General features: G+C 38.8%; 2 protein-coding genes across 5 annotated transcripts; one reads left to right on the top strand and one right to left on the bottom strand.

The window, feature by feature from the left end:
• Positions 1-1,241: 1,241 nt before the first annotated feature.
• Positions 1,242-9,558, top strand: LOC108118264. Of its 4 annotated transcripts, XM_041817961.1 has the most exons (7): positions 1,242-1,580; positions 1,656-3,038; positions 3,094-3,381; positions 3,439-3,565; positions 5,214-5,600; positions 5,963-6,018; positions 9,208-9,558. In XM_041817961.1, exons 1-5 carry the CDS (start codon positions 1,281-1,283, stop codon positions 5,366-5,368), a joined length of 2,253 nt encoding a protein of 750 aa, XP_041673895.1. In that variant the 5' UTR covers positions 1,242-1,280; the 3' UTR covers positions 5,369-5,600; positions 5,963-6,018; positions 9,208-9,558. The 4 variants fall into 4 exon arrangements, with proteins under 4 accessions (XP_041673895.1, XP_041673896.1, XP_041673894.1 ...); XM_041817962.1 differs by lacking the exon at positions 5,963-6,018; XM_041817960.1 differs by having other exon boundaries at positions 5,214-6,018.
• LOC108118265 (cyclin-K) lies at positions 9,518-10,997 on the bottom strand. Its single transcript, XM_017230862.2, is given in 2 exon segments — positions 9,518-9,744; positions 9,746-10,997. Coding segments are annotated over 2 exon segments (1,209 nt in total). The 5' UTR covers positions 10,780-10,997; the 3' UTR covers positions 9,518-9,569.
• Between the last annotated feature and the right edge of the window lie 16,803 nt (positions 10,998-27,800).

Genomic DNA, 27,800 nt, shown 5'->3' with positions numbered 1-27,800 from the left:
AAATTTTAAATCGATTTTTCGATCTTTTTAAAAAATAAATCAAAAAGAATCGATTCTCAAAAAGTAAAACTGTTTACAGCTTTGATTCACAAGGCAATGAAACGCGCTTTTTTTTCGCGGCATTCACAGTACCGATACTAGTAAGCCCACACTTCAAGGGCCAAGAAATTCATACGAGATCAAATGACTTAAAAAATTCTAGATTTCTTATATAATACTTATTTTACCTATCGATTACAATGTTTGACCATCGACACGATAATGTATATGATAAACAATTTTATTTTAATTTATTTTCTTTTCGTTTTTATTTAAAAGTGAATAATAAAATTTGTAATTTTCTGTTAAAAAATAGATTTATATTTTCAAACAATACAAATTTAACAAAGTACAAATACAATAAAAAATAATGAGTTACATATGTACAATTCTATTTTTTGAGAATCTATTCTTTTCGATTCAATTCTTAAAAAGATCGATTAAATCGATTTAAAACCGAAAACGAAAAAAAAATGTTAATGAAATAGGCATTTTTGCTTAAAACACCGATTTTACAGTTGCAAAAGAAAAGTAAAATTCGTAAAAAAAAATTGTTTGAGATCAATGTCTCTGGGTTTTAATTTGTGGGTTTTAATTTGTGAGTATAAGCTTGTCTACGTTTTTGGGTTTTAAGGATGCTCTGCGGTTGGTGACTATGCATCCAGCGCAGACAACAATCTACATTATTTATTTGAAAAACGAACATACTTATCAATCTCTCTTTTTTTTCCTCAGCACTAACACACACTGATTCTGGAAGTGATTAATATTTATTAGTTTACTTGAGTTATTTTACTTTAAAATAATTTTTTCGATTACTTAATTTTTATTTTAAAGAATGATTTTTTTTAAGGAATCGATTTTTTTGCTTATTTAAAAAGATTGATTAAATCTATTTAAAAATCGAATTGTTTATAGATCTAGATAACACAAATTCCATATATATATTAAACCAACTTTTGAAAACCAGAGGTAAATCAAAGGAGGATTTGAAGAATAAAGTGCGGCCAAAGCCTAAGCCAAAGCCAAATAAGAACTTTTATACAAAATTCCTAACCATGAATGATGTTTTTTATGAAAATAGGGTTATTCAAACACTATAGAATAATTCTGTCTAATAAATACATAAAGAGCAAACTTCCAAAATAATCGCTGAAATAATTTAAAACGATAGGCTTGTCTGAAAGACTTGTGTCAAAATTATTTTACAATCTGGTAACACTGCATAGTCTGCAAATGGAATGTATTTTCGTGAAATAAATAAGTTTTACTGGCGTTTGCACACGAGAAATAATAACAATCCAGTTGATTGCAAGGCAACCAATAGGTACGACAGTTCTAATGTGTTGTACCCCGAAATCCAACTTAGAAAAATAGACTGTTGGAAGGGAACAACAATGTGCACGAAACAAAAACAAGCAGCAACGCCAACGTCACAGCCCTTAGTACCAGGCGATGATGTTGACGAAGTTGGAAAAGAAGGCGAATGTAAAGCAGTAGACTCCGCAGCAGAAATACTGGTAGCACAGGGTGATGATAAGGCAAGTAATTCTGTTGCCGGTCACCGCTCTGTGCACAAAAAATTTTACAATTGCTTTCTTTCCTTTTATTCTCAGCACATAGGAAGCACTGCTTTCCGCGAGTTCGGCCAAAACGTGGCTGGCTGCGGACTTTCCGCCGCTGCTTTCTCGCCCATTGAAGCTACTGCCTGCGGTCTTAGCTCGAGCCGCACCTCCGTCAACTCGACTGAAAACCTTAGCTATGCCAGTGACAATTTTTACGGCGACGATCTCATTCTCATGGACGACGGCGATGTGGACGCAGAGGATATATCGATAAACTCCGACGACTGCGTCTACGCCTATCGTGGGGACCGTGGTGAATCCGACATGAATCTGGAGATCATCTCCGTGGGCAGAAGTAGGCACAGCCTAGATTTATGTCGACGCATCATATGTGTTGACGATGATAACGAGTTCCTGGAAATGGACTTCGAACCGGATCCGTCTTCGGAGCTGGAATTCCCTGGAAGGCCTCAAGATATGGGCGTCCTGCCCCAGGCTAATTTACTGCTAATGCAGCGCGACTATAGTCAGATGAGCGGGGGAACGCCTACTCAGGCCAATCATCTGCACAGCTCGCCAGTCGAGGATTTTCCGCAGGATCATCAAAAGCAACTCCTTAGTAAAAGGTTCGCCTGCGTCAACTTAAATCTAGACCAAATTAAGAACGGAAGCAGTCGTGGAACTATGGTGAACACCAACGTAAACGATATAATGCATGTTGGCGCAGAAAAGAAGGTAGAGCCCACAGGATGTGGACATTCGGCAAAGTCGTCTCAGTCTCACTCCCTGCCCAACACAGTGTTTACAGCCTCGAATTTTGGGCGAAGCACTAGCGTGCCCAGAGAACATCCAGAGCCCAATTTGACGGGCACTAAACCTAAGCGACTCTCCCACTCCTCGTCTGTGATGTCAAAGAGTAGCTCCGCATATAAGTCGCGCGGCTCGCACCTGTCGACCACTTTTGACGAACGTTGCTACAGTTGCACTGATTTTCGGTCATCGTCGATGCTATCATGCCAGCAGCAGCAATCAGAATCGCGGACAAGGCAAGATAAATTGGCTCCCATACTGGTGACTACTGCGGCTGTTGTGTCCATTGTCCCGCAGTCCTCGTACTCAACCCATTTTGACTTGGGCAATAATGAGGAGAACTGCCTAGACTGTCTGGAAAAGGAGTTTCTTGCCAGCACCATCGGCAAAGTCGTCGAGCCGAGTGCGTGCCCCAGACACGCCATTGGACGAGCCAGTAGCCTTTCCCTTTATGCGCGGGTGGACCAGATGCGTTGTCGGAGCGGGTCGCAAGGATTCTTTGAAGGGAGTATGTTCGCCGGTTGGCTTAGTTCATCAGCAACCGAAATCGCTACCGGACCAAGTTTTGGTTTACCCTATAACTCAAAATTAATTACGTGCGACAATGATTTAAACGGTGTGCAGGTGAGTTCGCGGATTTGGTGTTAAATTGTTTATTAATCAATCCGACCGGATACAGCTATTCAACCAAAACTATCGGACTAAACCGCTGATGGCTATTTTGTCTACGGGAGAAATGTGTAACGAGGAGAACCTAGTGCAGGCTCTAAACAAATTACACGTGACCTATGATAGTGAACTACTGCACGACTATTTTAAACAATTGAACTTGCGACCACATGCTTATTGCAATTTTAATCTTAAGGAGCTCTTTATTCACATCTCAAAGCGGCAGGGAAGTCACCGCAAACTCAAGCGACTAATCGAAATGGTGACTCAGCAACAGCTCAAAGTGCAATTTATACGGGTTTGGTTATAGATATAACTTACAGTCTAGGAAACTATAAATTCTCATTATTTACAGAAAGTCGAAGCTAAATCTGAATTGGTTCCCATTAAAGTAGCAGACATACTTAATGCCTGGGCACGCTACCGCGATTTGTCAGTGCTGCAAGAATTAGATGAACGCTTTCATTATGCAAATGTTTTGGGTAATTATTAGTCAAAGTTTTTGGTATAACGTATAATTTAATCTGATGACAAAATGTAAAATGTATCTATTGAATTCATTTTCTTTTATATATATAACTTCTTAGTCGGTCTCGCTAGCCAAGTCGATCTAGTCATTACGGGAAATCCGATTCAACTCTAAAATCTTGAAGAATGTTAGTGCTAGGCACTTGAGACTAAGGTTAAACAAGAGGAAACACTATAATCCAGTGCCTCGACTATAAGATACCAGTTACTGTTACACAAATTAAATATTCATTTTGCTAGTGGAAATTTACAAGGCGCCACCAATTGTCAGAGAAAGCATGTTGAGTAACTACTAGTGAAGTCACAAACCATGTGAAGCCTTATAACCTAAATTTCTTCATAAATAGCGAAATAATATTCCGATTTCAAAAATCTTTGGTAAATCGATAGATATTAACAAAAATAAATTATACAAAGTCAAACGAAGGCATTTTATACCCGTTACTCGTAGAGTAAAAGGGTATACTAGATTCGTTGAAAAGTATGTAACAGATAGAATGAATCGTTTCCGACCCTCTAAAGAATATATATTCTTGATCAGGATCAATAGCAAAGTCGATTGAGCCATGTCCGTCTGTCCGTCAGTCCGTATTAACGCTGAGATCTCAGGAACTATAACAGATACAAAGTCGAGATTAAGCCTGAAGATTCTTGAGGTTCCTAGACAGCGGAAGTTTATTTCAGAATCCTGTCACGCCCACAAACGCCCACAAATTACGAAAAACTATAAAAACTGAAATCTCAGGAACTATTAAAGCTAGAAAGTTGAAATTATGTATAATCTGTGGATGCAATCGCATCTTATAGTGGTACTATTATCTGGCCACACCCTTGTGGGTATATGCCCAACAAGCTGAAAAGACGGTTTTCGCATTTTCTAGAAAAGCTGATATTTCGGTAACTATTAGTGATAGAGTGTTCGGATTAAGCATGTAGATTTTTATGATGCCCCTTATGGGAATTGTTTTTTTTCGATTAAGCCACGCCCCCAAAACCCGAAAAACCAAAAATCTCGGGAACTATAATGCTAGAAAGTTGTGCTTAAGAATACGTATTTAAGAGATGCCACTGCAACTTGGCACGCCCACGCTAACGCTCACAAACCGCGAAAAACTGTGGCGTCCATAATGTTATAGTGTACGTTTTCGTTTGACCTTGTATAACATATAATAATCGTTTCTATTGCAACTATAATTTGTCCTATTTAAATATTTACATTTTGTTCAGAAGACTTGAGGAGACCGGATCTTTAGAATCTGCATGATTGATCGTAACTTTATAGCTCTTATAGTCAACAACAAAGTTTTTTAAATTTCGATTTTACATTGATGACGCGTTTTTGATCTGAGATTCCGGATAAAAGTGACAGGAAAACATTCGGAGCATTTCCTCTTGTAAATCTGATGGTCAAAAAATATTTCTATTATTTTAAAATGGGATATGAAAAATTGGTCAAGAAAAATAGAACGCGATTAGCAGGAGATCTTTTTACTTACTTACTTTAATTATTAACAATAAAATAACATAATTTTTAAGAGTTGTAGGATGCATACGTAATATCACAAATACAGTATACACTAAGAGTACCTTTTCTGTTTTCAGGAAAGGTTGGCCACCTTGTACGTCAGGCAGCTGAAGCTGCAACGACATCGACCCAGGCAGCGTCGTCATCCTCATGCAAACACGACCTGCCTGAATTTTTATTGATCCCGCAGTATTACGAGTGTGGCGACCTGACTTTAACCAGAAAATGTTAAGCTAGGCTCTCACAAACATCTATTTATTTTCACTCAATCTCATTTAATACAAATATCCCCGCAAACATATATTCAGTGAGATAAGATATATTCTGGATATAAAGGGGGCATATGTATGGCTAAAATCTCCGGCATCGGTCGGGTTAACTGCGATCACTTCACCTAAAGAACATTAAATGGAACTAAAGAAAGTAAATTTTAATTAGGCGTTATTTCAACTCAAAACAAAAAGGTAACAAAATTTTCGTTAAATTTTGAGCAAAAAGGAAGGTGAAATTGTAAAATTAAATATCTTTATTTATTCTTCTGAATTAATTTTTTTACCCTTCAAGGTAACCCCTCCCGATAAAATATAAGTGTACGATTTTTCGATTCCTTAAAAAATGCCAAATATTCCCTTTCCGGGAAAGGGCTTTATCTCCTTTTATGCTGCAAAAGTTAATAGCACTTCTCTGCTCTGCAGAGCTAGCCAGAAATTTTCAGCCCATGAAGTTTAACCAGTTTAATACACACCCATTTTTTCACACCTATTTCAATGAATAACATTTCACAGGTATGTATTTACTAAATATGCTTTCTCCATTATAATTTCAGTCGGCTACAGAGCTTACAAAACCTCATAGGGAAGGATATTGATTTATTTTATATCGGTTAGTAAAATTAGTTGACCCCGTCTATTTTGTAATTTACTCCAAAGTTATTTTTAAGAAAAGGAGTTTTACCGTTAATCATTTTACAAATGCAGCATTATCAATATGGTTGTAAAACTGTATGATATTTACACCGTAATTATTGAATGGCAAACAAAACTTTTTAAGTTTCTTTGTTGTTGAAAAGGCACTCCCAGAATATTGGCCTAGTGAATTTTTCTTCCTTACTTTTAATATATGGGAGTGGTATCCTACTTACCGGTAGTATTATTATGCCAACTTTACGATATTATTATATTAAGAAAATAACAACCATATAACATTTCGTCAAAATGGTTAAAAAATATTAAACACAGTACTTATAGAGTTTATTATCTGCGAAATAATTTTAAAATTTCTTAATAGAGCAATCGGTTTGTTAGGGCTAAGCGTTTCTTCTTTTTATGCCCGTTACTGGTAGAGTAAAATTGTACACTGGATTCCTTGAAAAGTATGTAACAGATAAAAGGAAGCGTTTCCGACCTCTTAAGTATTATATATATTTTTTTGATCAGGATCAATAGCGAAGTCGATTGAGCCATATCCATCCGTCCGTCCGTATGAACGCTGAAATCTCTGGAACTATAACAGATACAAAGATGAGATTAAGCATGAAGATTCTGCAGGTCCCTACGCAGCGCAAGTTTATTTTTTTTTAGCATCCCGTCACGCTCACTCTAACGCCCACAAATCAAGAAAAACTAAAATCGCTGAAATCTCGGGAACTATTAGAGCTAGAAATTCACCATGTACAATCTTGAGATGCCAGCGCATCTTATGGTGGAATCATTATCCGGCCACACTCATTCTTACGCCCACCAAGCTGAAAAGACGGTTTTCGCATTTTCTAGAAAAGCTTATGTCTCGATAACTATAAGTGCTAGGAAATTAAATTAAAAAATTAAGTTAAACAAGTAGGTCTAACCGCCCACAAAACCCGAAAAACTAAAAATTCCAAAATCTCGGGACCTATAAGAGGTATAAAGTTGTGCTTAAGAATACGTATTTAAAAGATGCCATTGCAACTTGCTCCCAGTTTTCATCCGGCCACGCCCACTCTAACGCCCATAAACCGCGGAATACGGTGGCGTCCATAATATTATAGTGTAAGTCTTCGTTTGATCTTGTATAACATATTTTTATCAATATCTATCGATTTATCAAAGATTTTGCAAATCGGAACATTATTTCGCTATTTATGAAGAAATGCAAGTTATAAGGCCTCACATGGGCAGTGACGTCACTATCAGTTATCCAACAAGATGTCTCCTACAATGTCGCTTTGGGAATTTCCAATAGCAAAATGAATAATTTATAATTGTGTAAAACAGTAACAGGTATCTTATAGTCGCGGCACTCGACTATAGCGTTTCTTTGTGTTTTTACACGTTTCTCGTTATATTTTACTTATCAAATATATGTTACAGGTATAAGTCAGATTTAGTAATGTCCTTTTGTGCGATCTCAGTAACTATAAAGTCGCGATTAAGGCTGTAGATTCTGGAGATGTATCCGAAGCTCTTGTTTTTAACTTCCTCTAGGGCATAAAACAATGCGAATGTCTTTAGCGCAAATATTAAGAGTAAAGTTTGTTTTTCTTGCCTCAACTATTTTTTTTGACAATATCAAATTCCTTAACATTGTTCAAATCTAAATATGTTATAATTTTATAATCTATTTAGTTTATAATGTCCAACAGAATAGTCAGTAAATAAAAATGATATGTACCTATATACCTAGTTTTGTTAATATTTGTCTCTAGTCAAGGCGAAAATTTGTGATAGTAAATTTATTTATAAATATTTTAGCATAATAAGGGGTTGTCATGATTATTTTTATACCCGTTACTTGTAGAGTAAAAGGGTATACTAGATTCGTTGAAAAGTATGTAACACATAGAAGAAAGCATTTCCGACCCTATAAAGTATATATATTCTTGATCAGGATCAATAGCGAAGTCGATTCAGCCATGTCCGTCCGTCCGTCCGTATGAACGCTGAGATCTCAGGAACTATAAGAGATATAACGTTGGGAGCATGAAGATTCTTGAGGTCCCGGGACAGCGCAAGTTTATTTCAGCATCCTGCCACGTCCACCCTAACGCCCACAAATCGAGAAAAACTGAAATCGCTGAAATCTCAGGAACTATTAGAGCTAGAAAGTTGAAATTCAGAATGTATAATCTTTAGATGCCAGCGCATCTCACAGTGGTACTACTATTCGGCCACACCGACCCATACGCCCAAAAGACGGTTTTTGTATTTTCTGAAAAACCTGATATCTGAGTAACTTTAAGAGACAGAAAGTCTGTAGGTTTTTATGATGGCCCAAATGCAAATTAATTTTTTCCCATCTAGCCACGCCCACAAAACCATTTTGGAAAACCAAAAATGCAAAAATCTCGGGACCTATAAGAGCTAGAAAATTAGGCTTAAAAACACGTATTAAAGAGATTCCACTGCAACTTGTCACGAGTTTTCCTCTCGCCACGCCCATTCTTACGCCCACAAACCGCGAAAAACTGTGGCGTCTAAAATATTATTATGAATGACTTCGTTTGTTCTTGTATAACTTATTTTTGTTAATATATATCGATTTGCTAAAGATTTTTTAAATCGGAGCATTTTTTTTGTTCAGATACATGTACATATTTGTCGGAGATGGCTGATTTCTTTCCATTTTTAATACGCAGCAAGTTCTGTTCGTCCCGGTGGCTCAACGATAACTGATCTCGCCACGCATACTCTAAGCTTATTCACAATTTTGGCAAATCATAATGTCATCCTTTTTCTACGCCACTACGAACCGACCTTACTCAGCAGCTGAGTATACATACATATCTCTTTTTCTGAACTGCTGTGCGAATTCCCGCTCAAAAAGGTAGATGCCTGCAGAATGGTCAAACTAACCATTCTTTGCCACACTTATACAGTTAGCTAATTTACCATTCTACGACATATTCAATAAAGTATTCGTTGCGGTTGTTTTCGATTTCAAAATGGGGAAAGATGCTTATTTTGTATACTAATATAAAAAAACAAACCAAAAAATGATTTCTAAAGAAAGTTATAGAAAGAAATACTAAACTAAGTCGTATTTTATGCTCAAAAAAGTTTTTGTTCCACCACAAAATAATTGTTTTTTTTTCAGAAAAACGAAAAACTACGGGAGTAGCGAAGTTTTTCCGAACGCTGGGCAACGCATCCTAAGACGGTGCTATTATACGGCCACGCCAACTCTTACGCCCACCAAGCTCGAAAAACGGTTTCCACTTTTTGTAGGAACGCTGAGATCTCGGTAACTATAAGGGATAGGGACAAAATTATTCACTGTGTAAATATATGCTGGCGAAATATGATTATGTTAAAATTGGAGAAGACAGTATTAGAATTGAGTCACTGCATGTGTAGCCAAGTAACATGGCACTATTATCTAAGCCTAGAAGGTAAGGTAATATCAATTAAGCTTATATTATTTATTTATAAATCTGGGAATAGTCAATACATGTTCTTTTATTGATACCGCTGCTGTTGTCGTCCTCCAATGTTGTAGTAACCACTGGGGCCGGTCGGTAGGCTCGGCGGCATTGGTGGTGGTGGTGCCGCACAGCCGGCATAGTGAATTGGTACCGTCTGTTGGATGCTCCAGGTTGAAGAGGGGTAGGACACCATAGGCACGACAGGGGGGCGGCGGTGGCGGTGGATGATAAAGGTTGTACCCAGAAGGCTGACCAGGAAGGGTTGGACCTTGCGGAAGCGTCTGAGAGTCGCCGGAACCCACGACAAGCATACCACTAGCCAGTGACTTGATGCTTTGGATGTTGTTAGGCTCCAGCAAACTATCTTTTCCACCTGATAGCGATGGGGGTGGCGGCTGTTGTTGTTTAACAGAGGATGGAGCAATGCACGAAAGAGTTGTTGACTTAACCGCTGTTGGGCTATCTGCTCGGCTGGGAGGCTTTTGGGGCGGACTATCTGAATGATGCTCTTCCTTTTGAGTGGACTGATAAAGGTCTAATACCTGGTGGCAGATGTCCTCAAGTATCTCCATTGTCACGTCCGAGACAAACATGTCCCACCAGCGCTGGTGTTGTGGCCGGCGTCCTTCCCAGTCCTGCACAGAGAATTTACTTAGCTTGCTAGCTAAATGGATAAGAGACACGGCGATGATTTCCGGTTCCCACTGAAGACAGACAACAGTACTGAGAGAGTCGTTGACGAAGTTCCACGCCATTTGAACCATTTTCTGCAGCTTTTGCTGGTCACCCTTAAAACATTTTGCGTATTTTAGGAGGAAGGTGTAAGGATGTTCAACCTGTAAGTCGAATTTAATAGTCTGCAGTAGAATGCGCTCCAACGTCATAACCTCCTCTTTGGGGTCCTCGCCAAACGAGTAAAAATAGTTGTCGTTAAGAATACCACGAGCCGTTTTGATAATGTCACGGCACTTCTTGGGAGTCTCTTCTACCTTTCCAGCAAAAAAAAGGCAGCAACAAGCAGTCACGTAACGAGGAAAGCTGCGGAACGAATGGAACATGTAGAAGCGGTGAAAGTACACCACCCCGGTTGCCATCGTATTGTGGCCTAAACCCATTTTGGTGCCACATTCCATAATAAAGCGAGCGCCCTCCTTTCGGTACCGGCGCTCTGTCTCAAAACTAATTCCGTCCAGGATCGAGGGCGTCTCACGCAGCTCTTTTTTGTCGTAGTACCAGCAAGGCATCGTGGCAGCACTTTTAAATTGGGGTATTGTAAACAGAATTTGCTTTTTAGTGGACAAGTGCTAGAGCTACTGCAAATGCCAGATCGCGAGAGGGCCCTCAGCCTGTAAATAAAATTGCGTTTCATTAATAATTAAAGATTAATTAATTTTATTTATCATCGGCAGCTCTGTAGACCGATGACAGCGTTACTGAATATTAATGTTGTATATCACTTATAAACACATATATATGTATGTAAATATATAGGGTATTCCGGTAATTTTTATTGTAGGTTTTAATTGAGTTTTGAACATATTAAAATGTTTTAGCAATGGCGAGTGTAGTGTTGAACGTATTTAAAATTTTTTATAATAATGTGTGTATGTACATATATAGATACAATTATGATGCGCCTTAATTTAAACCTTTGAAGATTTGTTCAACAATTATTATAGTGTGACCATTATTACTAAGGCTGGCACTGCCTTTTAGAGGTGGAGAAACATCGATTCAAACATCGATGACATCGATGTTTTCAAAACATCGGAAACATCGATGTTTTCAAAACATCGGAAACATCGATGTTTTCCGGAGGAAATTTTCGTGCGAATCTGAAAGAGTTTTCAGTAAAGCTGGACAACTTATAAGTGAACGTCGGACGCGGCTATCATCGGCCGCTGTCGATAAGCTCCTCTAAGCTCCTCTTTAAACAAAAACAAAGATGTAAATAATATGTAAATATACATATATAGTAGAGTTCGGAATAGTAAGTTTAGTAGGAATATCACAATATCCAAAAGAACTATTATTTTCTTTTGGACCATGTATATATTGAAACATTGATATAAAATTTGTTTTTATTTGTTATTATTTACAAACTAAGAATATGACAATATACCAAAGAAGTAGAACATGAATATCATGAAAATTTTTATTTTAATTTGTTTTTCTTTTCGTTTTTATTTAATAAGTGATTAATAAATTGGATATTTTTTGTTGAAAATTTGACTTTTAATTTTTAAACATTACAAATTAAAATAAAGTTCAAATACATTAAAATAACTGCACACTTTTTTTTTATTTAAAACATCGATGTTTCATCGATGCATCGAAAACATCGATGTCCGTGAACATCGATATTTCTCCACCTCTAGAAATCCATCTTAAAGCAGTAAAGTCGATTTGCCGAATGACCTTTGTTGACGATTGTTTCGAGTCAGTTGACAGGGTGATTAAATGGTTCAACTAGAAAGCATCGTTAAGGGCATTCAAGCGCACGGAGGTTTCGAAATGAGAAACAGGTTATCGGTATCCAATCCCTAAATTACTTTTATGAAATGCCATCCAAATATCTTGGCGCACAAGAGGAACTACAGGAAAAGGTTTTGGGAATGTGGTGTCTTTTCGATTCGGATACGTTATCAAGCTTGATTTACTGCAAAGGTCATCATCCGACACGCACACCAAACCCCATTTGCCAAGGTTCTATTCGATTTAGGTATGTTATCAAGCTTGAGTTACATCAAAGGTCATCATCCGCCACGCACATCAAACGCCAAGTGTTGATTATTGAAATATCTATTTTCTATCTACTATAAATTCCAGATCACATATATTCCATTGCAATCTGAAATTTCGGAAGCAATAACACCGAATTACTTCTTGGTTGGCATCAATAGTGGTCTACGTGAACGCGGCTCAATGAAATGTAACGGAATGGGTCTAGCCACCAATTTCCGAATCGCTGGTCAGCTGGCAGATAGATTATAGAAAAAATTGATTCCAGGATATTTGCCCACCCTGACGTACTAAGTTCAACAGAACCCAGCTCAAATATCAGTGTATGACGGAGATCCTATCGTCGACGAGGAGAGCAAGCGGAATTCATGGACAAAGGGGATGCTCGTAGATGTGCATCGTGCGAAGGACCATGCGTACCAACGCAGCGCTGTAATACTTTGATGGTCTTGGGCATCAAGAGAATTGACAATGCTCAACATAGCCACGCAGAAGAACCACGAGGTGGGGACTGTTTCGAGGCTGACAAGGTTGCACAGCCGCGGTAACAGTACAATTTGAATAACAAGTTTATTTGAAATTTGACACTAGGTAAGTGTAAACTCCCTAGACCGTGAGTGTCTCAACAAATACAATCATTTGGATCTTTTAGTTTATGATCTTTTATTTAGTGTCAGCAAGGCTTTTTCAAAAAAATTTAGTCACAGATTTTTAACCAAAAAATCAAGTTAAGAACTCTTAATCATTTCCCATCGCGAGCAATAATAGGCCTAGTTCCTGCTAACATGAATGAAAAAGAAGTTGACGGTTATCGCCGGCAACCGAAAGATTTATCTAATCCTTGAAATTCTGTGAAATTGACCGTTGGCTTCGCTGTCAATACTGTTCGATAAATCTTGACAACTTTGACAACTAGTTTAAAGGCTACTACAAACATTATTTCAAAGTAAGAATCATGACACTCGGCAATGGAAAAAATCTATTGTCATCATGATACCGAATCCCGGAAAAGATCGTACAATTTCGTCATCCTACAGACCAATCAGTCTATTATCGTGTTTGTCTAAGTTGTTCGAAAAATGTCTTCTAACCCACATAATACCATATCTAGAAGCACACAATGTTATCCCTGCCCATCAATTTGGCTTCCGCCAAAATCATGGAACAATCGAACAAGTAAACAGAATAACATCAAAAATTCGCACAGCCTTTCAGCATCGGGAATACTGCAGCGCAATATTCCTCGACGTATGTCAAGCCTTTGATAGAGTATGGCTAGATGGTCTCATGCTCAAAATTAAAACACACTTGCCTGGATACACTCATAAGCTTCTTGAGTCGTATTTATACAACAGAACCTTCGCAGTAAGGTGCAACACAGCAACATCCGGAGACTACATTATAAAAGCTGGAGTCCCGCAAGGAAGCGCGATAGGGCCCACTCTGTTCCTCCTATACACATCGGATATTCCCACGAATGAGCAGCTAACAACATCTACGTTCGCTGACGACACCGCAATTCTAAGTCGCTCGGCATGCCCAGGCAGAGCCACCATACAGCTAGCAAATCACCTGCTCGTTGTAGAGAGGTGGCTATCTGATTGGCGGATTAAAATAAATGAACAAAAATGTAAACACATAACGTTTACCCTCAACAGACAAACTTGCCCTCCACTATCATTATATAACACGCAGATTCCTCAAGTTAACGATGTAACGTACCTCGGCGTCCAACTTGACAGACGACTAACCTGGAGAAGACACATCCAATGCAAAAAAGAACACCTAAAACTGAAAGCCAACAGCCTCCACTGGATTCTTAACGCCCGTTCACCCCTGCGTCTGGAATACAAGGTCTTGCTCTACAACTCTACCCTCAAGCCCATCTGGACATATGGCTCCCAGCTATGGGGGAACGACAGCAGAACGAATATAGACATTATACAGCGCGTCCAGTCAAAAACCCTCCGAATTATCACTGGGGCACCATGGTATATTCGCAATCTAAACATCCACAGGGACCTAGGCATTCTTACCGTACAAGATGAAATAGACAAACAAAAAGCGTCCTACAATGAAAAACTCTTTTTAAGATTTGATACACTTATTGTTTGTCTCCAAAGGGAGAAGATTCAATAAAATAAATAGCAAAGTAAAAAAAAAAAAAAAAAATGTAAGAATCGAATCTTATCAGGATACTTTTCAAAATCAGTATGAACGTTCTAAGCTATAGGAAGACAAAGTTGCAATTAAACATGCATATTTTAAAGATTCCTGTTGAGCGTATTAATTTTTGTATCCTCTGGCCACGTTCATTTTACGCACTAGCACAAAATGCGAAAGAGATTGGTGGGCGTAAGATTGGGTGTGGCCGTATAATGGTACCACCATAAGATGCGCTCCCATCCCAATAATAGTTCTAATATTTCCTAATAGTTCCTGAGATTTCAGCGATTTTAGTTTTTTTTTATTTTGGCAGGATGCTTAACCAAACTTGCGCTTTGTAGGGATCTCAATAATCTTCACGTTTGATCTCAAGTTTCCATCTCTTATAGTTCCTGAGATCTCAGCGTTCATATGGACGGACGGACGGGCAGACGGACATTGCTTAATCGACTTCGCAATTGATACTGATCAAAAATATATACCTATAAGATACCCGTTACTATTTTACACAATTTTGTCATAGAGGGCATGTTGAGACGTCACTGCCCATGTGAGGCCTTGTAACCTACATTTCTTCATAAATGGCGATATAAAGATTCGATTTAAAAAATTATTGCGATATCGATAGATATTGTCAAAAATATGTTATACGAAGTCAATCGAAAACATACATTATAATATTATGGACGCCACAGTTTTCTGCGGCTTGTGGGTGTTGAAGTGAGCGTGTCCGGATAAAAACCTGTGTCGAGTTTCAATAGCAGCACCAACCAAGGCCGAACACTTATAGGTAACCAATAGGAAGGAATTATTAGCCATAGTTCGCTTTTAATTTTGAAATTATTTATATATTCAAATTCCGAATATTGAAATGAATGATTGGTACTCTTTCATCAAAAGTTATTCACCCAAAATTATCTATAAGCCAGATGCTACAAACGTTGTTGCTTATGCTTTATCAAGAATACAAATCAACAACCCAACTTAAAGCAATGAATAGAATTCAGATCAAAATACTGGGAATTCAGCAGAAAGTAGTTTTGAGAATGACATACAAAAGACCCGACAACCCTCAAACCAATTTAAGGAACGATTGCTATAAGCGACGATTACAACGATCGCAATAAGTATAAGCTCTTATACCAACCTAGGAGGGAGAAAGCCTTTATATTGATATTTTTTATGCAAATACCCCAAAAATTTCTAACTTACAGGAAGGGACTGCACCAACTAAAACTGCAGAGCTGTGACTTCCTTCCATTCCTTCCTTCCATGTTCCACCTGTAGTCCACTTGCCGTATAAGTCCAGAAATTCCTGGGTGATTCTTAATGCTTCGTGCTTGTGCACAAGAATTGTTGCGTCATCGGCGTAGGTGGCCAAGAGTGCGTTTGGTTGATTTAGACGTGGCAGATCTGAAGCGAACAGGTTGTACAACACGGGACCCATGACACTCCTCTTTGAAACTCCAGCGCGAGCAGTTCTTACGCTTGACCTCACCCCTCTTACATCAACCATAAAACTTCGATCAAGTAAATAGGACTTAAGTCAGAGGAATTGGCCAGTTGGAAGAAAAGATTTCAGCTTATACAGCAAGCCGTCATGCCAGACGCGATCAAAGCCTTCCTTTACGTCGAGAAAGCTATATTGCTTATTCTCAAAGTCATTAAATATTTGGTGAACAACTCGATTTACTTGCTAAGGCATCCCATGTTTATGCCTAAAGCCAAACTGGTGGTCGGGAATGGCGTCCTGAACGATTCTTACTCCTACAATCCCACTAAGATATAATCTCTCAAATATTTTAGAGAATGTAGGTAGTGTCAGCATGCATGAATCGACAAGGTTCTCCGGTTTACCTGGGTTTGGTATCATCGTTATTACAAAACACTTCCATTGGAAGGGGAAGTGGTGGATACGTAACATTGAGTTAAATAAGAGAACAGGACTCCATTCATAGGCAAAGCCTTAGTAACCCTGCTATCAATGCCATCGAATCCTGGCGCCTTGCTAAAATGCAGCTTCTGAATGAGGGGCTATTCTCATGTGGTCTTATGTGCTGAATGCGGACTGCATCCGGAGAAAGAGCGTTAGGAAGGGCAGTGTATCTGCGACATCCTTAGGGATCGCAACGTTAAATGGCTGAAAGCGTTTCTCTAGCTCGTCAGCAAAAACTAATGCAATCATTATTATTATCATTATATTATCATTATTCTTCTGACATTCGGTGATTTTAGTTTTTTCTTTTGTCGACTGGATCCTGGGACCTCATATATATATTACCAAGTCCATAACTTCAGATTTTAAAAGAGCCTGAGGTGGATTGGAAGGTTTGCAGGCTGGTCCGCGGGTTAATGATTCAGCAGCGATATGGATATGGATTTCAAATAAATGTTTCAACACCATCGTTGATATCATTAGGAGTGCTCAATACAATATTAAGGTTAACAAGTCTATTAATTACTGCTTGAATCCGTAGAACGCTTGCATTTCGAGAAAAAATCAAATGCGAGGTCGTCGGTTATTTCTTTGCCCAGCCACTCTTAAAGCGATGATTAAAGGGATGTGATCAGAGCGCAGATCAAGAAACTCTGAAATGGAGAGACAGTGCCTTTAAGTACCACATTCCCCTAGCAATGATTTTTTTTGCCAATCTTCACTGATTACATCAAAATTTCCTTCCTTACCAGTTCAGTCTCATATGCAACATCACACCCTCCTCTAAATAAACAGATTGTTTTCACTAAAGTACATTTTTTAAATCCTGAGATAGAAACCGCATTTCAATCTGAAGAGAAATTAAATTTTGCGTTTACTCCTATGACCTTTACCCCCTTAAACAGCAGCATATATGAAAAACCCTACATCTAACTTTTCAAACATCTTCAACCGTCTACTCGAATGGTGCTCACAATAGGGTTGCATTTTTCAGCGGAAAACTCTTACACATTTGCCGCAAACATGATTGCAAAGCTTAGACAATCTCAGGTATCACTAACATACCAAATATTTTTTAAAATTCTACGCCTTACAATTAATCTCTTGTGCATATACACAAAGTAAAATTACTCTAAGAGCAACTGATACAATCAAATCTTGACAAGCGTTAGTAAATGCTCTGCCGATTTTGGCTACCTTCAATGAACTCTGAACGCCTACAATTATTTTACAGAAGCCAGTTTAAAAATATGAATATGCCATATGATCCCAGTCGCTTTCCTCAGTTTCTTAAAACCAATAATAATTAATACTGAAACAACTACGTATTTACCTCCGATTGGGATCAAGAAATACTTATATTACCGACGAGATACCCCATTAAAAAATCTTCCCTAAACAAAAGACAACATATCAATATCACCCGACTTAGACTTCGCCACACATACTAAATTATCGCACATTATTTCAACGGATCAATATATTTAAGTTCGTAAATAGCTCCCACATCACATTCAAAGTAAGTACTATTCACCATCAAATAAAATACAAGTTAAATTTATACCTTTTGTAAAATATTAAAGCATTGTAAGTTATAGCTCATTATCAAATCCATTAACTATATTCAATCGCGTAAAATGTATAACATGATTCCTCAAAAGGAATCAGTATTGTAAGGAAAATCTAGTATTTAGTAGTATTAAAGTTAAGTTATCTGTTATCGTGCGTATTTCTTGGCCCTTGAAGTGCGGGCCTACTGGTAACGGTACTGTGGATGCCGCTAAAAATGCGCTTTAATTTGCTTGTAGAGATGGATGAAACTTCGATGTTTTAAATAAAAACAATTAGCAGTTATTTTAGTGTGTTCGGTCATTGTCCGGTCTTTCTGTGTAAAGAGGGGAGCGGGACCCAATAAAGCTTTTCGCCCAGGCGAATTCCGCTATCCTCTCTCCATCTTTGGTTGTGTCTTCTGTCCATAGCATAGGTAGCATTAATTCTAAATAATTTCGACCCACCTCTCAACTTTTTGCACTCGTGTAAAATCGGTAGATAGTGAGCATTTAACAAAAAAACAAAAATTCGCATGTACTAATAAATTATTTTATATTTATTATACCTGCAAAATACATTTTAAGATAAAAAAGTGAATCGCTTTGGGGTTCAATTTCAACACAGAGAAAAGTGATTTATTTCGTTTTCGTTTTTTTTTGTAGAGAGCATCGGCCGAATACCACACATACACACTCTCGCACTGATATCGCTGCCATTTTCGTTTCGGTCGTTAGACAACTGCAAGCGTTGTTGTTGTTTTTCGCAGCGTTTATTAGTGCCGAAGAAATTAACAAATACAATATTAATTTTATTTTGTTTCTTCGAAAATTCATCGACAAGTCACCTGCTTGCCTACGTTTGGAATATTCCACTCGTTTATTTTTCATTTTATTTGTTATATCTCTCGAATTAAAACAAATTTTTTATCACACTCTTCGATCCTTAAAAAATTTTAATAAACAATAACATGGCGAGCAAAGATATCGAAGAGCTTAAAACTAAACGAGATGGAATAATGAGGAGTATATCCCGAACACAGCAGTATTTACAAGAGGGTCGACTATCTCTAAATCCAGTCGAATTAGAATGTGGATTTTGAATTCGCACATTGAAAATGCTTTTTTGACTCAGAACTAAATGGAACCAAAAGATGCGGAGGATTTGTTCCCCGAGAAACTGGAAGAAACTGCCGTATTGGCAAAGTCATTACTGATTTCGCTAATAAGCAAAGGCAGGCGTATGAGCGCCGATAATGCTGCTCCGCCGTTGAAGCGCACTTTCCAATGCCGTTTGCCGAGCGTTGCTCTTCCAACCTTCAGCGGAAAGCACTCCGAATTTAAAAACTTATAAGTCTTTTCGAAAAATTTGTCGAGCAAAGATGACACTCTTGACAAAGATGACACTCTGCACGATATTAAAAAATGTAATCATTTGATATAGTGTCTGGCTGGGGACGCTTTAGGCACAGTCAGGGCGTTCCAAGTCACTGCGGTTAATTACCCCAAAGCTCTAGCTAGCTTGCAGCGGATGTACGATAATGATTGTCTGATTTTCTTCGACAATATATCGTCACTTTTCAATCTGCCAAAAATGTCCCAGCCATCAGCTACAGCCTTGAGAAATCGAAGAAGAGTTGAAATAAAAGTTTTTCGTTGGCCAGGGACGACCCTGCCTTATTTGTGTTTTTCACCTTGACAGAGCATCAAATAGGAAATTGCACTTTTTTCCTTTAAAAGTGGAGTAGAGGTTCGATTTTGCGAAAAAGTGGCCTTATGCAATAACTGCCTTCGCAAGGGTCATACTGTAAAAAAATGCAAGTCGAACAGGTGCAGGGTGTGCAAATCCTCTCACCACACATTGTTGCACAGATACTCTGCTGATACAAATCTTGCGTTGACTTCTCCTCCTTAGCCCGCGCTTACACAAGAGTCTCCATCCACTTCGCATGTTTTGCATGCGACTGTATCGGATAGAGTTATTCTTGCCACAGTTATCGTGAGCGTGTTAACGAAAAATGTGATGGCAAGAGCGTTGCTTGACTCTGGTTCACAAGTTAATTTTGGGACCTATAAGCTCGCTCAGAGACTACAAATTAAAAGAGAGGACGTGGGTATGAGTTTGCGGGGCATTGGTGAGACTAGTGCTCAAGCAACAAAAAAAATAGTGAAGCATAGTGAAGTCGCGAATAGGAAGCAGTCAGTTGTCGTCCGATTCTTATGTTTTAAAAGCGGGTGGAGGGTACCTGAAAATATTCAATTGGCAGATCCATTCTTCTTCAACCCCCAAAAAATTGACATGTTTAGCGGCGCAGATTCATTCTTTGAAATTCTGTCAGTTGGCCAGATAAAACAGGGGCCTGAACTTCCCATTTTACAAAAAACTGTTCTCGGTTGAATAGTGTCAGAGAGATGTGCCTCGGAAAACGAAATAAAGGCAGAAAATTCGGTACATCTCAGCTGTCAGGAAGAAGCGTTGGAGTCAATCGACACCACTCCGCAGAAGTTTTTGTTTGTGGAGAGCAGCCAACTAAGGCTAAAGTCCATACTCCTGAGCAGCAACTTTGTGAACAACACGTTGAGAAAAATACTCAATGGCTGTCGTCTGCGACATTTTCGGTTCGTCTGCCGTTCAAATCTGACTCAATTACTTGGTTCGTCATATGAAGTTGCGAAACGTAGATTTTTGTCGTTTGAAAGTAGATTGCCAAAAGATCCTTTGTCCAAGAAAATGTATCTGGATTTAATGGAGGACTTCTACTAATGTTAAAATTCCAGATGGCTCACACTATTTCATTCCGCGCCAATGAGTGCTGCGGCCTCAAAGCACCTCAACCAAGTTGAGAGTCGTATTCGATGCCTCAAGCCGCATATCGACGCAGGTTGCGTTAAATGACATCCTGATGGTAGGCCCCACGACTCAAGAGGAGCTATATTCTACGCTGCTTCGGTTCAGAATGCAGAAGTTTGACCTTGCAGCGGACATTAAAAAGATGTACCGCCAAGTGATGGTCGTCGAAGCTGACCTAAACTTCCAGCTCATAGTGTGGAGGCGAGATCCTTCTGAGTCTCTGAAGATCTTCAAGTTATGGCAATCCGGTGTTTAATGCAGCTTGGAGAAATGGCGCAAGGTAAGTATCCAAATGCTGCGAAGGTCATTCATAAAGATTTTTATGTTGACGATCTGTTGACAGGCGCCAAAAGCGTTGAGAATCTGCAAAGCTTTCGTGATGAAGTTTCTTTGATTTTGCAAGAGGCAGGTTTTGAATTGGCAAAATGGTTTTCAAACTGCCCAGAGCTCTCCGCATCTGAGAACGCTGTTATGCCATTATTGGCTGACTAAGACGTAACCAAAACCATTGGAGTGGTTTGGTTACCTGACAAAGTTTACTTTCAATTTCGGTTTGATAACTTTTTTCTGGATCTTCGTGCGACAAAACGATACATACTCTCGGTGACTGCGCGGCTTTTCGATCCATTGGGCCTATTGTGTCCTTTGGTCACAAAGGCAAAGATGCTTTAACAGGAGCTGTGGCTTTGCATAATAGATTGGAACGAGTCGCTACCAATGCAGTTACTATCGTCGTGGGAAGCTTTTAAGGCAACTTTGCTTCAACTGCCCAATGTTATGGTATCTCGATTCGTTCACACAGATCCGCAGATTCCGATTGAGACACGGTTTTGCTGACGCTTTCATGCGAGCACATGGAGCGTTCATCTACGTTACCACACAGACTGCTGAATGTTTAAAAGTGTCATTACTGGCAGCCAAATCAAAAGAAGCTCTAAAAAAGTAGCGACTAATTAATTGCCCAATAATTACAGTTGTCCTATGGACTGACTCCGAGATCACTCTGCATTGGATTAAATCCCATTTCTCGTCGTTGTCCGTTTTCGTCTCGAACCGAGTAGCGGAAATCCAAGAGTGGTCACAGAAAGCAATTTTGCGACACGTTCCTACGAAAGTGAACCCATCGGATATAGTGTCTCGAGGATGTGCTCGTTGAAGAGCTCGTCACGTCCATCTGGTAAGCTGGGCAATCGTTGTTACTCGACTCAAAAAGCAATTGGCCTATAAGCTCACACTTCGAACCAGCTTTAAAAGTTGTGTCTATGGAGTTACGCAAGTCGGCGTTAACACTGATCGCTATAACAGAGTCAAATGGCGTGCTTCAGAGTCCTTTTCGTCGCAACTGAAGCTTCTGAGAGTTTTCGTGTGGGTTTTCCGATTCATTAGAATGTGTAAAAAAGTGTCAATGCCTTTCGAACAAAGTATTACGCCAAGAGAACTGAAAGTGGCGTTCGAAAAGATTGTAGAAATTATCCCATCTCACGAATTCAGTGACGACATAGGCAAAATTAGGAAACAGAGACCGGTATCGCTGAATATTCAGAAATTGAATCCAAAGCCAAATTTGCGTTGTTGCTATCGAAAGGCTCGCAATTAAATCTTAAGTGACATACCTGCACGTTACGAATTGTCACGCTGGTCCTCGAGCTCTTGTAAGTCTTCTGCTCGAAAAAGTATAGTTAGTCAATGCTCAAGAAGTATGTCGCCAAACTGTGACCTGCTTCCGGTGCAAGCCGCAACTCTTGACGCAAATAGTCTCTCCGCCCTTTTAATATCGTAATATTGGTGGCAAGCCATACTTGAGGAGCTGCACCCCATTCCAAAGGTAGAGATACCGTGGCATACGTCTACATTTGTCTACCTATACCATACCAGGAATTTGAACACGGTGAACTGCATAGAGTCAGTAAAGTCTGCAATACTGATATTTGGTGTTCCTAACAGAGTTATAGCGGACCAAGGCAGATGTTTTACGAGTAGCGAGTTTCGAAAATTTTGTTGCATGAATAACATTGACTTCCATGTAGTAGCGATGGGTGCCAGTAGAGCAAATGGTCAGGTGGAGCGTGTCATGAGTGTGCTAAAGGGCATTCTGACGGCTCTGGAGACTAGCGAACGATCATGGCAGGAGGCATTGGGCGAAGTACAATTGGCTATAAATTGTACCATGAACCGAGTGGTGCCTCATAGTTGATGATTGGCAAAGAAGCGAGGCCCTTGGGAATGCTCCCTGTAAATGAGGAAGTGCGAGTAGATTTCAATAGGGCTAGAGAAGAATCTAAGGAAAGTATGAATAAGAACACTCAGTATGATAAGGCAAGAATAGAATAAAATCATGCTCATGTGGTAAGGCATGTAAATGGCGATCTTGTTCTATTGAAAAACGAAGGGTGGCACCAAACGAAGTTGAATATAAAATTTAAGGGACTATTTGAAGTTGTGCAATTGCTAGATGGTGACCGATACTTGTTAAAATCATTGACAGCTAGACGAGTGTATAAATATCCACATGATAGTGTGCGTAGTGTACCAAAGATTCGAGAGATTTTGAAATTGGCCTGCGTGCAAGCAGATGATTGAGCTTGAGCGGAAGAGAGCGTGTACTTTAAAAGTTGTAAAAAAAGGGAGTTATTCTCCTAAGCTAATCGTTGATGGGTATGAAAGTGGTTGCGGTTGTACGATAGAGAGCTTGTACTCTAAAGAATTTGAGAAGTGTTATCCCGTCAAACTTACGTTTAAAGGCACAAGAGGTGCACTTGAATCTGTCTTCAAGAGTAAATAGGATATGTAATTATAAAAGTAAAGAGGATCATTAATAAAGAGATTGGTAACCAAATTTCACTACACTTGTACTGGCAGAGCAACACAAGGACGTGTTATAGTCAGGAAGGCCGTGTCGGAGATAGGTTTAATAATGAGCAAAGTCGATGCAGGAACAAAGGGAAAGTGGGAAGAACAGTTGGACTATTCTTCCCTTTACCCTTGGAGCGAGTGTGAGGCGGCTCTGGATTAGCGATACCAGCACATGGTCGCCGAAGAGGCTTCCAAGCCCAAAAATGTTCAGTCTAGCAATACCTTCCCGAAGAAGAGTGGAAATAAAAGTTTTTCGTTGGTCACTGCCAGGGACAACCCTGCCTTATGTGTGTCGGTAGAAATAGGAAATTGCACTTCTTTTGCTTTTTTAAAAGTGCAGCAGAGGTTCGATTTTGCGAAAAAAGTGCCCTTATGCATTAAGTGCCTTGCAAGGGTCACACTGTAAAAAAATGCAAGTCAAACAGGTGCAGGGTGTGCAAATCTTCTTACCACACATTGTTGCACAGATACTCTGCTGATATAAATCTTGCGTTGACTTCTCTTCCAGACTGCGCTTACACAAGAGTCTCCATCCACTTCGCATGTTTTGCATGCGACTGTATCGGATAGAGTTATTTTTGCCACAGCTATCGTGAGCGTGTTAACGAAAAGTGTGATGGCTCGAGCGGTGCTTGACTCTGGTTCACGAGTAAATGTTGTGACCGATGAGCTCGCTCAGAGACTACAAATTAAAAGAGAGGACGTGGGTATGAGTTTGCGGGGCATTGGTGAGACAAAAAATAGTGAACCATGTGAAGCCGCGAATAGGAAGCAGTCAGTTGTCGTCCGATTTTATGTTTTAAAAGCGGGTGGAATATTCAATTGGCAGATCCATTCTTCTTCAACCCCCAAAAAATTGACATGTTTAGCGGCGCAGATTCATTCTTTGAAACTCTGTCAGTTGGCTAGATAAAGCAGGGGCCTGAACTTCCCATTTAAAAAAGAAATGTTCTCGGCTGGATAGTGGAAAATAAAGGCAGAAAATTCGGTACATCTCAGCTGTCAGGAAGAAGCGTTGGTGTCAATCGACACCACTCTGCAGAAATTTTGGTCTGTGGAGAACTTGCCGCCTAAGGCTAAAGTCCATACTCCTGAGCAGCAACTTTGTGAACAACACGTTGAGAAAAATACTCAAAGACTGTCGTCTGGGAGATTTTCGGTTCGTCTGACGTTCAAACATCTCTTGGTTTGTCATATGAAGTTGCGAAACGTAGATTTTTGTCGTTTGAAAGGAGATTGTCAAAAGAAAATGTATCTGGATTTAATGGAGGAATATGTATCACTGGGTCGCAAGTCCTCTACTAATGATAAAATTCCAGATGGCCCACACTATTTCTTTCGCACCAATGAGTACTGCGGCCTCAAAGCACCTCAACCAAGTTGAAAGTCGTATTCGATGCCTCAAGCCGCACATCGACGCAGGTTGCGTTGAATGATATTCTGATGGTAACCCTATTTTTAATATATTTTTTTCTTTTTTTCTGTTTTGATTTTAGAATTTTGCCTTTGCTGGGGAGAATAAAAAAATGAACCGCCAAGTGATGGTCGTCGAAGCTGACCGAAACTTCCAGCTCATAGTGTGGAGGCGAGATCCCTCTGAGTCTCTGGAGATCTTCAAGTTGAATACCGTAACATATGGAACTTCGCCAGCTCCGTTTATGGCGATCCGGTGTTTAATGCAGCTTGGAGAAATGGCGCAAGCTAAGTATCCAAATGCTGCGAAGGTCATTCAGAAAGATTTTTATGTTGACGATCTGTTGACAGGCGCCTGTTGTAAAAAGGATTACACCCAAGGGTTAAGTTTGGTTTGTCTTTATTTGGATGGAGCAGCTGAGGTGCCGCTCCAACGATCAAAATGTCTCTGTTCTTTTACAATATTTCTTAAGTCTAAGTAAGGCTAAGTCTCGTAGCTGCGCTGCTCGCAGGCGGCGGCAGAGAGACGGCTATGTACTTATGTATAGAGGAATATAATAATATACGTTGTTATGCGCTCTCAAGTGGAGGCGCGAGGGGTATGCATATGCTGACCGTTTGTTACGATTATGCTGACACTAGCACTGTGTGCGGGCTAAACCAGAACGATCGGTTCGTATTTCGGCCACTTAGGGTTTATGACCGGAACTTTGGATTATGTAAACACTGCAACAAAGTGTTACAGTGCGCACCCTTTAAGTACTCTCGGTACAGTGGGTATTCAATATATGTGCATACTACATCTTCCTCCTTTTGAAAAATAACGTAATATAATGAAGTTATTTTATAATAAAAATTTCTAAATAATACATCTTCTTTTTTTTTTTTTTTGTTGTTAGAATCATAGAAAATGAAATTATTAAAAGAATATGTGTATTTATTTATCTATGTATGTGTATCTTTGTATGGCCATACTAAGTGCAATTTATGAAATAAAGATTTTTAATCTATCCTTATGAACTGTTTGTTTCTTATGTTTATTGTTTGTTATTACTATGTTATCTCTATCTCCTATTTCCGTTACTATATACGGACCTGTATATTTAGGATCTAACTTATGACCTGTCTCGTTTTTTAATAAAACCTTGTCACCAACTGATATATCTATATCCCTTGCTTTATGATCGTATAGTAGTTTATTTCTATTCTTATTTGCTTCTAACATAACTATAGCTCTTTTATAGGCTACTTCCAATCTATATTTACTCTCCTCAGCATAGTCATCTATATTATATAGTGCTTCTACACTATCTATGCTATTAAAATGTTTTGCCAAATTAATTGTTTTACCGAATACTAGCTCATATGGACAATATGTATGTGCCATAGAGGGGGTCGTGTTGAAACAGAAGACAAAATATTGAAGCCATACGTCCCAATCAGTCTTATCAACCGATATGTAAGATCGTATGTATTCATTGAAAGTTCTATGACGTCTTTCTATTGTTTCAACTGTCTGGTGGTGGTGTGCTGTGGATGTAATATTTGCAATGTTTAAATATTTGCACAGATCGTCTATAATTGAATTCTTATATTCTGTTCCCATGTCCGTAATGAACGTCTTCATTGGACCGTACTTTAGGATAAAAGATTCAAATATTGCTTTAGCGACAGTATTGTCATTTTTATTCCGAACAGGTATGGCATACTTAGTTAAATCACATATTAAAGTGACTGCATACTCATTGCCATTTTCCGATTTTGGCAGTGGACCAATAGTGTTCACTATCACTCTGTCGAAAGCATTTATTGGTGTGTCTGTAATTGTTAAAGGGGTCTTTGTGTGTTTAGTTATTTTTGATTTCTGGCATTTTTGACATTTTCTTACGTACTCAGTTATATCTTTAGACATGCTGTAATAGTGTCTTTTTACTTTTGCCAAAGTTTTTGATATGCCAGTATAACCTTCTTGAATTGGATCATCATGAAATGTAGACAAAATTGCTTCTTTTTCTTTTAAATTTGTTATTTGGGTCACCGGGTTGAGTAGCGCTAGTCTTAATGTTTTCAATATTTTATTGCCCATTAATTTAAATTTATCTATTGAAGTATATTCAAAGATATTTTCCCACGGTGCCACTTTGAGTTGGCTGATTTTATGTATACCGGCTTGCATTTCAAGCCTTTGGAAAAATTGATCTAAATCAATAACTCCATTAGTATATAAATCGCTAACATCATATCTTGCAGTAATTTTTCTGCCTTGTTTAAATAAACATAACATGTTTTTTATCTGCAAGGTCACTACTTTACGTACTTCATCATTGTTTATGACGTCGTATACGTTGGGCTTAGAAGCTTTATTTAAAGATTGCATTGGCAATTCTTGTTCTTGATTTTCCGCGCGGAATTTTTGTCTACTTTGATATCTAGTAGTGACTTTTAATACATTTCTAGTTATATTTTGTAGATCTTTGATGGTTATTCTTGATAACGCATCAGCTACATGATTATCTTTTCCCTTTAAATATTCGACTGTAAAGTCGTATTCTTCTAGTTCGAGCCTCATACGTGTCAGTTTAGAACTGGGATTGGTCATTGAGAAAAGGTATATTAAAGGTCTATGGTCTGTTCTTATTAAAAAATGTGTTCCATATATATATGGTCTGAAATGTAATATCGCCCAGTGAATTGCAGCTAATTCCTGCTCAGTAGTACACTTGTTACTTTCACCTTTTGTAAATGCTCTTGATGCGT

The sequence above is a fragment of the Drosophila eugracilis genome, unplaced genomic scaffold (assembly GCF_018153835.1).
Source record: "Drosophila eugracilis isolate 14026-0451.02 unplaced genomic scaffold, ASM1815383v1 contig_116, whole genome shotgun sequence".
Taxonomy (NCBI): Eukaryota; Metazoa; Arthropoda; class Insecta; order Diptera; family Drosophilidae; genus Drosophila; species Drosophila eugracilis.
Note: the sequence above shows the minus strand (reverse complement) of the source record. Positions and strands in the feature narration are given on the sequence as shown.

Coding starts and splice junctions, on each gene's coding strand:
- LOC108118264 (XM_041817962.1), top strand. CDS start 1,281: ATGTATTTTCGTGAAATAAATAAGTTTTACTGGCGTTTGCACACGAGA. Junction 3,039..3,093: donor ATGATTTAAACGGTGTGCAG/GTGAGTTCGCGG, acceptor GACCGGATACAG/CTATTCAACCAAAACTATCG. Junction 3,382..3,438: donor TCAAAGTGCAATTTATACGG/GTTTGGTTATAG, acceptor CATTATTTACAG/AAAGTCGAAGCTAAATCTGA.